Source organism: Micromesistius poutassou (genome assembly GCF_964030765.1).
Source record: "Micromesistius poutassou genome assembly, chromosome: 5".
NCBI classification, from domain to species: domain Eukaryota; kingdom Metazoa; phylum Chordata; class Actinopteri; order Gadiformes; family Gadidae; genus Micromesistius; species Micromesistius poutassou.
In genome coordinates this window covers 2,588,649-2,601,094 of record NC_140275.1, presented here as the reverse complement: position 1 = coordinate 2,601,094, position 12,446 = coordinate 2,588,649, and the positions used below count along the sequence as shown (strand labels likewise).

Here is a 12,446-nt window from a genome sequence, read left to right as displayed (position 1 = left end):
ATAACATAATAGTAGTCAGTAATTGCAGACCATGCCATCATTTTAAATCTAAAAACATGGTAAAATGAACCAGAATGCGGGAAATTGCATCTACTTGGACCCCGAGGACCCCGAGACCCCCTGTGAAAATATGTCCCCCCCACTCTCAAATAGCTGATGACGCCCTTGTATATATTTGATTTAGGTGGAAGTGTGCTTATATTGTGGGTTTGTAGTGAGGCTTTTGATGAATTAAAGACTACACTGGAGTCGCTTGAATATTCAGCCTTTGTTAAAGTGTTTGAGGTGAGTGACATGCACAATGAGGATTTCATGCCGAAAAATGAAGTGTTTCAACATAATTTATGGATTTTCTCCCCTTTTGTCTCTGAAGTCGTTAAAATGCAGTTTATTTCTTCTCCATGTGTGTTTCTCCTCTCATCGGCTCCTGCTCCAACGGCAGTACGGGAACTCAGGAGGCCCGCTGGTGAACCTAGTGAGTGGATCTACATTATGTTAATACGTCCGACGATGAGCCCGACATATGATTATAAATGAGACAAACGGGGGGGGGGGGGGGGGGGCGCGCGGCCGGCCATCAGATGTGCTCACTGTGTGTCCTCGCTGTTCGTCTGCTCCGTATTAATCCGGGGTCTCTCATTGGCTCGTTAATGAACCAAAAGCGAGCAATGGGGATTCAGTTTTATTCACCGCCAAGGTCTGCAACGCCGCTTTCTGCTCTTAAACCGCCAATCCCCTCCTGGAAACATTTAATGTCGGTTGGGCAGGGTTGGGGGGTGTGAGTGGGGGGGGGGGTGTTAGCAGTTGTGTTAGGAGTAAAGGATGAGCGAGCGTGTGTCCTTGTGGGTTCGAAGGTCACGCCTGACTACATATTTATTGTTCTGCGCCGGCATTAAGGTTGATATCTTAAAATTACATTCATGGCTTCTCAAAATTACATTCATTCACCAAGGACACAGCCCCCCTCACCCCCCCCCCCCCCCCCCCCCCCCCCCCCCCCCCACCCCTCCACTTCTTTTATTTTCTACGGCAACGGTTGCCATACCAACGGTAGTTTCCTGGAAATTGTCCTTCGCTGTACTGTGTGGGAGAGACGCCACCCCCCCCCCCCCCAAAAAAAAACAAGGTTTTTTTTACATGGTTCTTTGGGTGTCAGCGCTGGGTTGTTAAACACTAAAGAGACTGTAAGTTATGTGTGCGGGGAGAATAATGAAATTTCGCCTCCATTTCCTCTCCGCGCGACAGGACGGCGATGTAATAGGCATTAACACCCTCAAAGTCACCGCGGGGATATCCTTCGCCATCCCCGCCGACAAGATACGGCAGTTCCTCGCCGAGTCCTACGACAGACAGACCAAGGGTAACCCGCGGAGCTATCTTGTTTCTCACCGCCTCAGTGCAGTCTGAGTGAGGCTCATGTTTTCACGAGGTTCATGTGTTCATGAGGTTCATGTTTTCACGAGGCTCATTAAAACATGCACCTCGTGAAAACATGAGCCTCGTGAAAACATGACCATCGTGAATGGCGTCGGCCTCATGAAAACATGAACCTTGTGAAAACATGAACCTCGTGAAAAGATGAGCCTCATGAAAACATGAACCTCATGAAAGGCATCGGCCTCATGAAAACATGAACCTCATGAAAACATGAACCTTGTGAAAACATGAACCTCGTGAAAAGATGAGCCTGATGAAAACATGAGCCTCATGAAAACATGAGCCTGATGAAAACATGAACCTCATGAAAATATGATGTCGCTGTGATCAGAACCTTATTCATTAAACGCGGTCACATCATTTAGAAACATGAATTAAGTGGGTTAATACTATTATTTATGCTGAATAACATTTGATAACAACATGCAGGGAACATGAATTAACTGTGATAATACCGTTGTTTGGAAGCTATTGACTGTTCTGATGTTATCTAGGAAGTACAAAGTCGAAGAAGAAGTACATAGGAGTCCGCATGCTGCAGCTGTCCCCATCGTGAGTACAGACAGAAGAGCCACACCTCACCACCTACACATCACTACATACACCACATCAACACCCTCAGTCCCATTCTGATAGGAGCAGGGACGCCTGAAGTACATCATTCAGTGCATTTACATGCAGATTTAAAACCTGGTTTGAACCCCATTTAGGGCCGGCCCTTGTTTCTATGACAACACTCCCCCACTGACAGACTCTTTATATTATACTCAACTTTATATTACCCATATTTGACATGTCATAACGTTACGGATAGACAGACGCGATATGGAAAAGTTTCTTGTTTACAATAAATATAAGCAATCATATATGATTGGTTGCCTGAAAAAGAGAAGTGAAGACTGGGAAGACACCAGCACCGCTCTGTAAAGTTGAGATGTTTTCCACTCGAAGTGCTGGGAGCGGCCTCTCAAACAAGGCGTAGCGCTCTCCATGTGGAGACTATACCTCCATGTCAACATCTAACGCCCTCGTCCAATCATCTGTGGGGTCCTCCTCTCCCTAACGCCCTCGTCCAATCATCTGTGGGGTCCTCCTCTCCCTAACGCCCTCGTCCAATCATCTGTGGGGTCCTCCTCTCCCTAACGCCCTCGTCCAATCATCTGTGGGGTCCTCCTCTCCCTAACGCCCTCGTCCAATCATCTGTCGGGTCCTCCTCTCCCTAACGCCCTTGTCCAATCACCTGCTGGGTTGTCCTCTCTCCCTAACGCCGTCGTCCAATCACCTGCTGGGTTGTCCTCTCTTCCCCTCCCCCCCCCTCAGGATGATCCAGGGTCTGAGGGAACGGAGCCCGGACTTCCCCGACGTCACCTCCGGGGTCTACGTTTATGATGTCATCACTGGGACAGCGGCCGACAGGTACCACACACACACACACACACACACACACACACACACACACACACACACACACACACACACACACACACACACACACACACACACACACACACACACACACACACACACACACACACACACACACACAAATGCACTACACAGAGCCGCCTCAGACTGGCTGGTAGTACCCCTAGTGGTAGTACCCCTAGTGGTAGTACCCCTAGCTGTAGGCCTCCTAGAGCACGATGACCCCTGACCCCTGATAGCTGCTCATTACTGACATGCATCAAAAGAAACGTCCGTCTGCTGAACGACTACACGGTAACCAGACGTCAGTGTTCCCGCTGGCCTTCCGAGAGACAAGATAACAGAAACACACAGCAGACCGTCCACCAAACGAGACATAAACACCAGCACGTCTTCCCTGGTCCAGACCAATTAGCATGTCTCACGCAGGAACGGGCCGTGTTCTCTGAGCCCCCGGGCCGGCCCTGTGTTCCACCGCGGCCGCAGCCCCAGCCAGCTTGTTACGGAGCCCGCCGCCCGCCGGCTAATCCCGGACATCTTCCTCGTGCAGAGGAAGATGCATAACAACTGTCTCTCTTCCCTCTGAAGCTCACTTTATTCATGTCTAATCGCCCGGCTCGCCACAGCGCTCTTACTCTGAAGACAATGAGACACCACTGCGCTTTAACTCTGAAGACCGGGGCTGGGGGCCCACGCATAGACAGACACACACACACACACACACACACGTGTATATACACACACACACACACACACACACACACACACACAGTCCCTCAGGCCCTCAGGAGTCCGCAGACAGCCTGTCGTAGAAGTTAGGCTCCGGGGAGCGTCGTCTCTTGTTCTCACACATCACGTAGCAACGGACCGTGTTTTCCTCGCCCCCTCCCCGCTGGCGCTCTGTGGTGGCGGGTGGAGGTGAGGACGCATTGTGCTCTCTTTGGTTTTAAGGTTGATTTGCATATACAGTGGAAGTCTATTCAGAGCGGAGTTACGCAGCGACATGACTGCCTGGCCCAGGAGCAGACATGTTCAGGAGTTGGGTTAACACCTGTGATGGGCTGGGGTTAGGAGGTGCGATGCTGGGGTTAGGAGGTGCGATGCTGGGGTTAGGAGGTGCGATGCTGGGGTTAGGAGGTGCGATGCTGGGGTTAGGAGGTGCGATGCTGGGGTTAGGAGGTGCGATGCAGCATGTGGGTGTGGAGGTGTTATTGAGGCGGGTGGTGTGTCATTGAATGTGTGAGCATGTGTTATAGGGTGTGTGTATGGATCATAGTTGTGTATGTGTCACCGTGTGTGTATAGTTGTGTATGTGTGACGGTGTGCGTCTGTGTTGTGTATGTGTGTGTATAGTTGTGTATGTGTGACGGTGTGTGTCTGTGTTGTGTATATAGTTGTGTATGTGTGAAGGTGTGTGTCTGTGTTGTGTATGTGTGTGTATAGTTGTGTATGTGTGACGGTGTGTGTCTGTGTTGTGTATGTGTGTGTATAGTTGTGTATGTGTGACGGTGTGTGTCTGTGTTGTGTATGTGTGTGTATAGTTGTGTATGTGTGACGGTGTGCGTCTGTGTCCCCAGCGCGGGCGTGATGAAGCATGATGTCATCCTGTGGATCAACGGGCGAGCGGTGGAAACCACGCAGGACGTGAGCGAGGCCGTCGCCAACGACGACACACTCTGTGTGGTGCTGAGGAGAGGAGACCAAGACGTCACGGTCACCATCCTACCAGCCCAGATAGACGGGTAGAACCACAGACAGACGGGTAGAACCACAGACAGACAGGTAGAACCACAGGCAGACGGGTAGAACCACAGACAGACAGGTAGAACCAGAGACAGACAGGTAGAACCACAGACAGACAAGTAGAACCAGAGACAGAGGGGTAGAACGAGACGGACAGGTTGAACGAGAGACACACAGGTAGAATGACACAGACAGGTAGAACCAGAGACAGACCGGTAGAAAGAGAGACAGACGGGTAGAATGAGAGACAGACAGGTAGAGTGAGCGAAGGTTAGCATGAGAGACAGACTGGTATAATGATAGACTGGTAGAATGAGACAGACGGGTAAAACGAGAGATAGACGGGTAGAATGAGAGGCTAGTTGATCTCTCAACTTGTTGCCTGTAATAAATGTTGGATTGACTCTCTTGAATATAATACTAGGTGATGACAGAGGTGTTTTACTGGTGTACCAGTCCCGAGTTTGGGATTAGTGCGATACAGACAATGGGTTTATTACATTGCTTCTTCTAATACCCTAAAGAAGTAGAAAATGAAGGTTTATTTTGGTTGGTCAGCTCTGGTTGGGCTCATCATGTATTTTATGCTAGACACTGTCCTGACAGAACCTCTGCATCATGAGATGTCAGGTGGGCACCATGCCAAAGTACTGACCATGCATACTTTGAGACCACACTACCGTACTTGTATCTGTTTAAAGCAATTGATGTGTACAGAAAGGCAATAAAGTTTATAACTAAACTACTGACTAAAAGGTATCACACCTGTGTTCTATACCGGTTTTAATCTGGTTGTCAAATGGACTGCATTTATACAACAGTGGCCACTCAAAGCGCGTTACATTAATGCCTAACATTCACCCATTCATGCACACATTCACACACACCGACAGCGTTGTCAACCACACCAGGCGACAACCAGCTTGACGGGAGCAGTTAGGGTGAGGCGTCTTGCTCATGGACACGTCGACACTCAGCTAGGAGGAGCCTGCGATCGAACTAGCAACCTTGCGGTTACCAGCCAACCCGCTCTACCTCCTGAGCCACATGCCGCCCCCCCGTCAAAACCAGTGTGAGGAGGACCTCAGCCCACTGCCCACCTCTTCCACGGACATGTCTGCACATGCATCAACGAGACCCCAACCAGTAGCTGTTATTGATCGATGAGGCGCTGTGTTAAGTGTGTCCATGTGCACACAGCCCTCCCATCTCTGGGAGGACATGAAGCGGTTTCCCCGGGCAACGTGCCAACAGTGACTCCTCCGAGCCATTACACACCACCTAATTAATAAAGTTGAGGAGTAATTACTCATTTAAAAAGAAGATCCAAGGGCAGCCTTTTGCGAGAAAAAAAAAACGCACTTGTAACTTTAGATCTTTAGCCTTCTCAGCGTAATAATGTTTTTAAGAGGGGAGGGCTCGAGGTTCGACGGAACAGAGCTCGGTTAAACCCGTCGTTTCAGATTAAAACGAATCATGCGGAACACAAGTACGGAAGGACATGAATGTTTATTGGTGACTTCTCTCCTATTTCACACACTATAACCAGCCGAGTCAAACAACCCGAAACACGGCAATAACAAATCCAAACAAACGGCGAGGAACATTATATACATCTTTACTTTTTTACAGGGCTTTCTTGGACCACCGTGAAAGTCTTTAGATGGGTGCTTGTGGAGCAGTAGTCTCATGTGTGCCGTTTAGGGTGACTCCATCTGGTTTGAGGCGGGTGATGGGACTCGTTTTGTCCCGTGAGGTGGAGGACCTGAACATCAAGTGGTCCACCTGGAAGCTCGATAACATGTCACTGAAACAAAGCACGCCGTGGACAGAGTTCAGTCTGTACAGGAAGATATCAGCCCATCACCTAACCTGCTGCCGGAGAGAGGAGGCTGATCCTAAAGATGAGAAATCATTTCAATCAAATCAGTTTGAATATACGAGCCGCTGTGGTAACATTCAAGGTGTTTCTTGACAACATTTCTCTCTTATTGATGAGACCTACTGCTCATTGAGGGACTAAATGCTAATGGTTCAACAGTTAACTACTGTGAATTAGCATGGGTTCACTTAACTCTGGATACGCATAAAAAACAAACAAAGCTCAACTGGGCCATCATCCTCATGGTCTGATCTATAATAGATGGATACGTCTTGGCAGAAAGAGGTCATGTAAAATGAGAGTACAGTTTTAAGAGCAAAGAATTTATAACTCTGCTGCTCTCAGGAGCCCTGTGGGGCCGTTACGTGGTTGCCAGTTCAGACATGTTCTGACGGGCTCGGCTACCATCAGGGTTAGATATCATTCCACTGCTGGAAGGAACACCTTCTGCACTTCAGTGACACACACACACACACACACACACACACACACACACACACACACACACACACACACACACACACACACACACACACACACACACACACACACACACACGTGTGCGACAAAGTGTGGGTCTGTGTGTGATGTCTTTGGGTGCATCACTCACTGCCAGTGACAATATATACAAAGAGCACAACGAGCAGAGCAAGGGGGCTTGGCTTGGCCTGTGACCAAACAAGAAGAGAGTCAGAGTCCTCCTGAGCACCAGACATCTGTGACAGCTCACATACAGTCTGCTGGGGTGCAGTGCAGGAACACAATTAAAAGAAAAGCTGAAAGTGCTGGAGTGTTAAGAAACAGCTTCCTCCCCACAGTACCCTGGTTTCATGGTTCATGGAGACAGTTAAAAGGTGGTTTACAGGGACAGTTAGGGTTGGGTAACAGGGACAGTTAGGGTTGGTTTAAAGTCTCGTTAGGGTTAGTTAACAGGGTCCATTGGAGTTGGTTTCCAGGTACCGTTGGGGCTGGATTAAATGGACGTTTGGGGTCGGTTTACAGGGACCGCTAGGAGTTGGTTTATGGGGGGGGGTTGTTAACAGGGACCGCTAGGAGTTGGTTTATGGGGGGGGGGTTGTTAACAGGGACTGCTGGGAGTTGGTTTACGGGGGCGGTTGGGGGTGGTTTACGGGGACGTAGCGGTGGTGGTGTGGGGGACGTCGGGCTAGGGCTCTTCAGTAGTAGGTACACCAGTTGCTGTAGTCGCTGGGCATGAGCCCGCCGGTGATGAGCAGGATGAGGTCGACGAACCACCAGATGCCCAGCCCCCCCAGGGTGAGCAGCTTGCCCACCGCCGTGCCCGTGTGGCCCAGGCAGAAGCGGTCCACACCGAAGCAGCCCAGGAAGAAGGAGTAGAGCAGCGTGGTGATGAAGTAGTGGCCCGTGTACCTGTAACCCAGGGCAACAGGGGGTGAGAGGAGGGGGGTGGAGGTCCACTCAACAGGAGGCAGGAGGTCAGAGGTCAACAGGGTAGGTTTTTTTATGGAGGGGAGTTTTTTTTGTGTGCGTGTATAGAATGTCAAATATATAAAACCATAATACAAATATAAACTTTATGAGAAGATGGGGGGGGAGGGTAAAGTGCAGAGGTTAGGGGTTCGAGTCGAGGCTGAAAGGTTCTGGGTTCCATCCCCAATGTCCCCAGTCTAGTTTGAGGCCTCCTTGAGCAAGATGCCCATCACCCAAACCTGCTCAGTGTCTGGATCAGCTTTCTGGGGCGTAAAAAGCAGAACTAGAGAGATCTACAAGGACTGGAAGATCTAAATACTGAAGCAGTAAACTGGGAGTCTTACACACCCCAAAGTCTGGCAATTAAGAGGAGAAAAAGTGACGAGTCAGGGAAATTTTTCATGATCCTCATAAATCACTATTGTCCAACAGCGGTGTGTTCGTTCACGTGGTGCTGAAGGCGAGGTTAAGGCTTCCTTTACACGCACATTAAAGGCAATGTGGCGTACAGCAGACAGGAAGAGGGCAAGAGTGCACCAAACGCAGTCGCTCATGCACGAAATAGAGATGAGTTAAGCTGTTTCAATACACATTTTCCAATCCCTGAAAGTGCAGATAGCATATCATTTAGCTTTATCAGCGCATCGTTGGTTAGTGGCTGGAAAAGGACACTTGGACTGTAGTTCAGAGCTTACGTGGGAAAATTTTAGAATCTGCTACAGCAAGTCCAGTGACCAACTGAAAAAATGTTTGTGTGGGTGATGAACATGCTCTGCTGAAAATACTTTCTAGATTTGTGAACACTGCCTTCTAGTGGAGAGTTACAGCTCCTGCGTTTTGGCACAGATTTACAGACACCAAGTTAAAAGTGGAATTTGTGGTTCTATAATCCTGTTCTGAACCAGATGGGTTAACCTCTTCCATGTGTGGATCCGTACCGACAAAGACATAGTTAAATAAAAGTCTTGCTGGCAAATATTAAGAAATATTCAACACAGCAAATTCAATCAAAGTATTCCTGTGTATCAATGCCACACGGTAATTCTGGACAATGGAATTCTTATGACAAGGTAAGGGTAGATAAAAAAGCCTAGAATTAAAATGAGAGAAATATGAGATATTAAATAGTAAGGATGAAGGAGTCCCAAAACAGATGCAGGCCCCAGCGCTGGACCGATTCAAAAACAAAAGAACCGGCCTTCTGGGCATTTTGGCCCAGACCACCACAATCAAAAGATGTGTGGGCTCACAAAGCACCCCCTACCGGGAGGATCCTATGTGTCTGGAGGCCCCAGGAGGGCCCGGCCAGCAGGGGGTTAAAGATGTGATTGGACGAGCCTAGTGTCAGTTAAGAAAAAAACGATGGGCCGGTCAGACTAAAAAATGAAATAAATATAAATATATTTAAAAAAAAAAAACAGTTGTTGCTGGTCCAAAAGGCTCGGTGTCAACGGTTACGACGTGTAGCTCGCTGTTTAGCGCGACAAGCTGGGTCTGAACGACGCTGCTTACTTGATACAGGGCACGTTGTCCCTCCGGAACTCCCGGGGCCCGGCACACTCGATGTAGTCCAGCGCCACGCAGATCACCTCCGTGTGGTTCACCTCCTTCTGGGTCTGGCCCCCCCACTGCGGACACAAAGCCCCGGTTAGCCTCCCTGTTAGCATCATGGTTCACACGGCCCAGTGCCGGGCTAACGTCAGCGGCTGGAGAGAACGCACTGACGTTTGTGTTTGGTATGTTGTGAGTTAGGAATTAGGCTAATAATCAGATTTTTGTTTATATATAGAATTAGTATATGCTACACGTGAACCTCCTAAGATGGCGCAATTTGATTGGTTCGCTATCTCGGGATATTGGGCAAAATCCCATGATTGAGATCTCAAACTCTATATTATAGGATAATATAGAGTTAATATAGGGATATTGTTTTCATCGCAAAATGGCGCGCGTGACGGACGTCTCTTCAAGCTAATAAAAACAAATAAACCACTAATCAAAACAAATAAATCCCGGCAAAAAGTGTTATCTTGTTTATTTTTGAAGTGTTCACGTGTAGTATATACTAAAACAATTATTCACCTCAGGCTCCGTGAATAATTGTTATATATATATATATATATATATATATATATATATATGGAATATTGGATCGGTACTATCTTATATGAAGATGTCGTTGTAAGTTGTAACCCAAGTGAACACAGTAGTGATGGTGCGGTAAGTGAGGGAGAGAGAGAGAGAGAGAGAGAGAGAGAGAGAGACAGAGAGAGAGAGAGAGGGAGAGACAGAGACACAGAGACACAGAGAGAGAGAGAGCGAGCGAGCGAGGGACAGACAGAGACAAAGGGACAGACAGAGACAGAGAGGGACCCACCCCCAGGCAGCCGTGCCCCATCTCCAGTAAGGCGCTGACGTTCAGGGCGTGGTCCACAGGGTCCTGGCAGTGGACGAACTCATCTGGCCTGCACCCCACAGAGAGTCACATTAGAGTTACATTACACAGTACTGTTTCTACCAGCCGGGGAATGTTTCCATTACAACTGATCTGCTCTAGCTATAGAGCAGATGAATGGCTAAAGATATGAAAAAAATAACAAAAACTAAATGTGCGGGTATTGTGCCAGCTAGATATTAGCTTAGATATTAGTCATATATGCCTATGAACCATCAGTTGAGAAAAAGACAGGAGCTAAGTGTTTCAAGTAGAGCAATTGAAAGGCAATCATTTATCCATTTATGCTTCAAAACATCACTTCCTCAGACGCCATAGGAGGCAAAACGAGCTGATCCAAACTGAACGTGCATGTCTTCGTTCCGCCTGAAGGGGCGCTGTTGAGACTAAACAACATGAGCTACTCGCACAATACCCGCAGATCCCTGCCTCAATCAACCCTTAAAATAAACACTTTATAAACAGCAACGGACCGACATCGCATCACAGCTGGATAGACGACCATTCAAGGAGTGACAGGTCGCCTTCAGAATCACATTTGACACATATTAACGTCAGGACGCAGGGCTGACACACATATAAACAACCTTTTCTAGATCTTTCTAGACTCACAGAAAGCTGCAGAGGACCACCGGGGACGGAGGTCTGTACTCATACTGCTCCGTGAGGTTGTGGCCCCGGTCCGTCGCCAGGACGGGGGTCGTCGCGTTGTCCGGCGGCAGCGCGCTGGAGGGAGCGGCGGAGGCGGCGGACGCGGACGCGGTCGCGGTCGCTCCGGGCGTCGCGTTGGCCGCGTCTACCGCTGCTGCGGTGGTTGAGTTGTGGGAGTGAATCCCCTCCAGACATTGTAGAAATAACACCGTCAGCAGCAGCAGGAACTGTCCGCACAGTAGGATGTAGTTCACCGAGATCCTCGCCATGCTGTGGTGCTGTAATCCCCCTGCGGAGGTGTGATTAAAGGGGCATTTAAAGACGGGGTTATGGAGATGTCTTCACCACCATCACTAACGGGAAGCTCTGTGTGCTAGTTCCGCGTTTGTTGATGACGCATCGGCTCATGTGGATGACGCGACCCCTGAATCCCCGCCCACTCAGTAGTAGGTACACCAAAAGTCCTGCGATTGATGAAGTATGATGATGAGTGTGTTCCACTGGACTTTAACCACTATATGAAATATCACTTTTTCAGTCTTTTCACAATGATTGCACACGTCCTTCACAATGTAAATACTGTGTATGCACCGTGTATCTTTAATTCATCTGTTTATAGGAGATACTGGATTCTTTTTATCCCACATTTTACTTTTTATATATTGAGTATTTAATATTCTAATATCTGATATGTATATATCATTTTTATTTAATGTTTTATACATTGACCTCTTAATTGTTCAACTGCTTTGGCAATGTAAATGTTTGTTTCTCTTTTTGGGCTTTTGGGAATTTAATTGAATTGTGTGTTCTCCTTGACTCTTTCTTATCTAGTGGGGTCCCCAATAGCTCTGGGGTGACCGGTACTTACTATTCACTGTCCCCCAAAGGACTCTAGAGGAACTATGCCATAACCCAATCTAATGTTGGATCCAGAGGTGGGACTGTTAGTGGTTAAATGGCCCTGAAATGGGGGGCTTTTAATCTGAAGTCTGATTGAGACAACACTGTAATGGAATAAACAGTGATTGGTTCTCTTGTAGGCATAACAAAGACAAAAACAACCTTACCATTGACCCCCTTTGCAAAGGAAGGAAATGGGGTATGAATGCACGGACACACACACACACACACACACACACACACACACACACACACACACACACACACACACACACATATCAATTGTATGCCTTTTAAAATGTCTGCCGCTTTCACTTTTCACACTTTCGTTTTTATTTTAGCCATTTATTTACACCACAATAGATAGAATAATGTCTTATCTACTGTCTCTGGTACCAATACAGTATCAACATCTATAGAGTAGGCCTGCTATAGTACTAGCATATCCTTAGCATCTTATCTTGTTCATGCGTGGTTTTCAGGTGGTCCAGGTCTGTCTCT

General features: G+C 48.0%; 2 protein-coding genes across 2 annotated transcripts in view; one reads left to right on the top strand and one right to left on the bottom strand.

The window, feature by feature from the left end:
• htra4 (HtrA serine peptidase 4) overlaps positions 1–4,608 on the top strand; it is a gene marked incomplete at both ends in the record, with an annotated part of 30,053 nt that extends 25,445 nt beyond the window's left edge. The window contains 5 exons of the mRNA XM_084468904.1: positions 443–475; positions 1,246–1,360; positions 1,932–1,989; positions 2,758–2,853; positions 4,440–4,608. Coding sequence (XP_084325030.1) covers positions 443–475; positions 1,246–1,360; positions 1,932–1,989; positions 2,758–2,853; positions 4,440–4,608 — 471 coding nt within the window. The remainder of the gene's footprint in view (positions 1–442; positions 476–1,245; positions 1,361–1,931; positions 1,990–2,757; positions 2,854–4,439) is intronic.
• Positions 4,609–7,065: 2,457 nt separating this feature from the next.
• Positions 7,066–11,429, bottom strand: tm2d2 (TM2 domain containing 2). Its single transcript, XM_084467896.1, has 4 exons — positions 11,004–11,429; positions 10,314–10,401; positions 9,449–9,564; positions 7,066–7,876 (listed from the first exon to the last, which is right to left on the bottom strand). The coding sequence occupies exons 1-4, from the start codon at positions 11,309–11,311 to the stop codon at positions 7,663–7,665; spliced, it is 726 nt and encodes a 241-aa protein (XP_084324022.1). The 5' UTR covers positions 11,312–11,429; the 3' UTR covers positions 7,066–7,662.
• Positions 11,430–12,446: the final 1,017 nt, after the last annotated feature.

What these genes read in the sequence shown, in the direction of transcription:
- tm2d2 (XM_084467896.1), bottom strand. Translation starts at nt 11,311, where the DNA reads ATGGCGAGGATCTCGGTGAACTACATCCTACTGTGCGGACAGTTCCTG. An exon ending in GTGGTCCTCTGCAGCTTTCT is followed by an intron (nt 10,402 to 11,003) that starts GTGAGTCTAGAA and finishes TGTGGGGTGCAG; the next exon opens with GCCAGATGAGTTCGTCCACT. An exon ending in TGGGGCACGGCTGCCTGGGG is followed by an intron (nt 9,565 to 10,313) that starts GTGGGTCCCTCT and finishes TTGTGTCCGCAG; the next exon opens with TGGGGGGGCCAGACCCAGAA.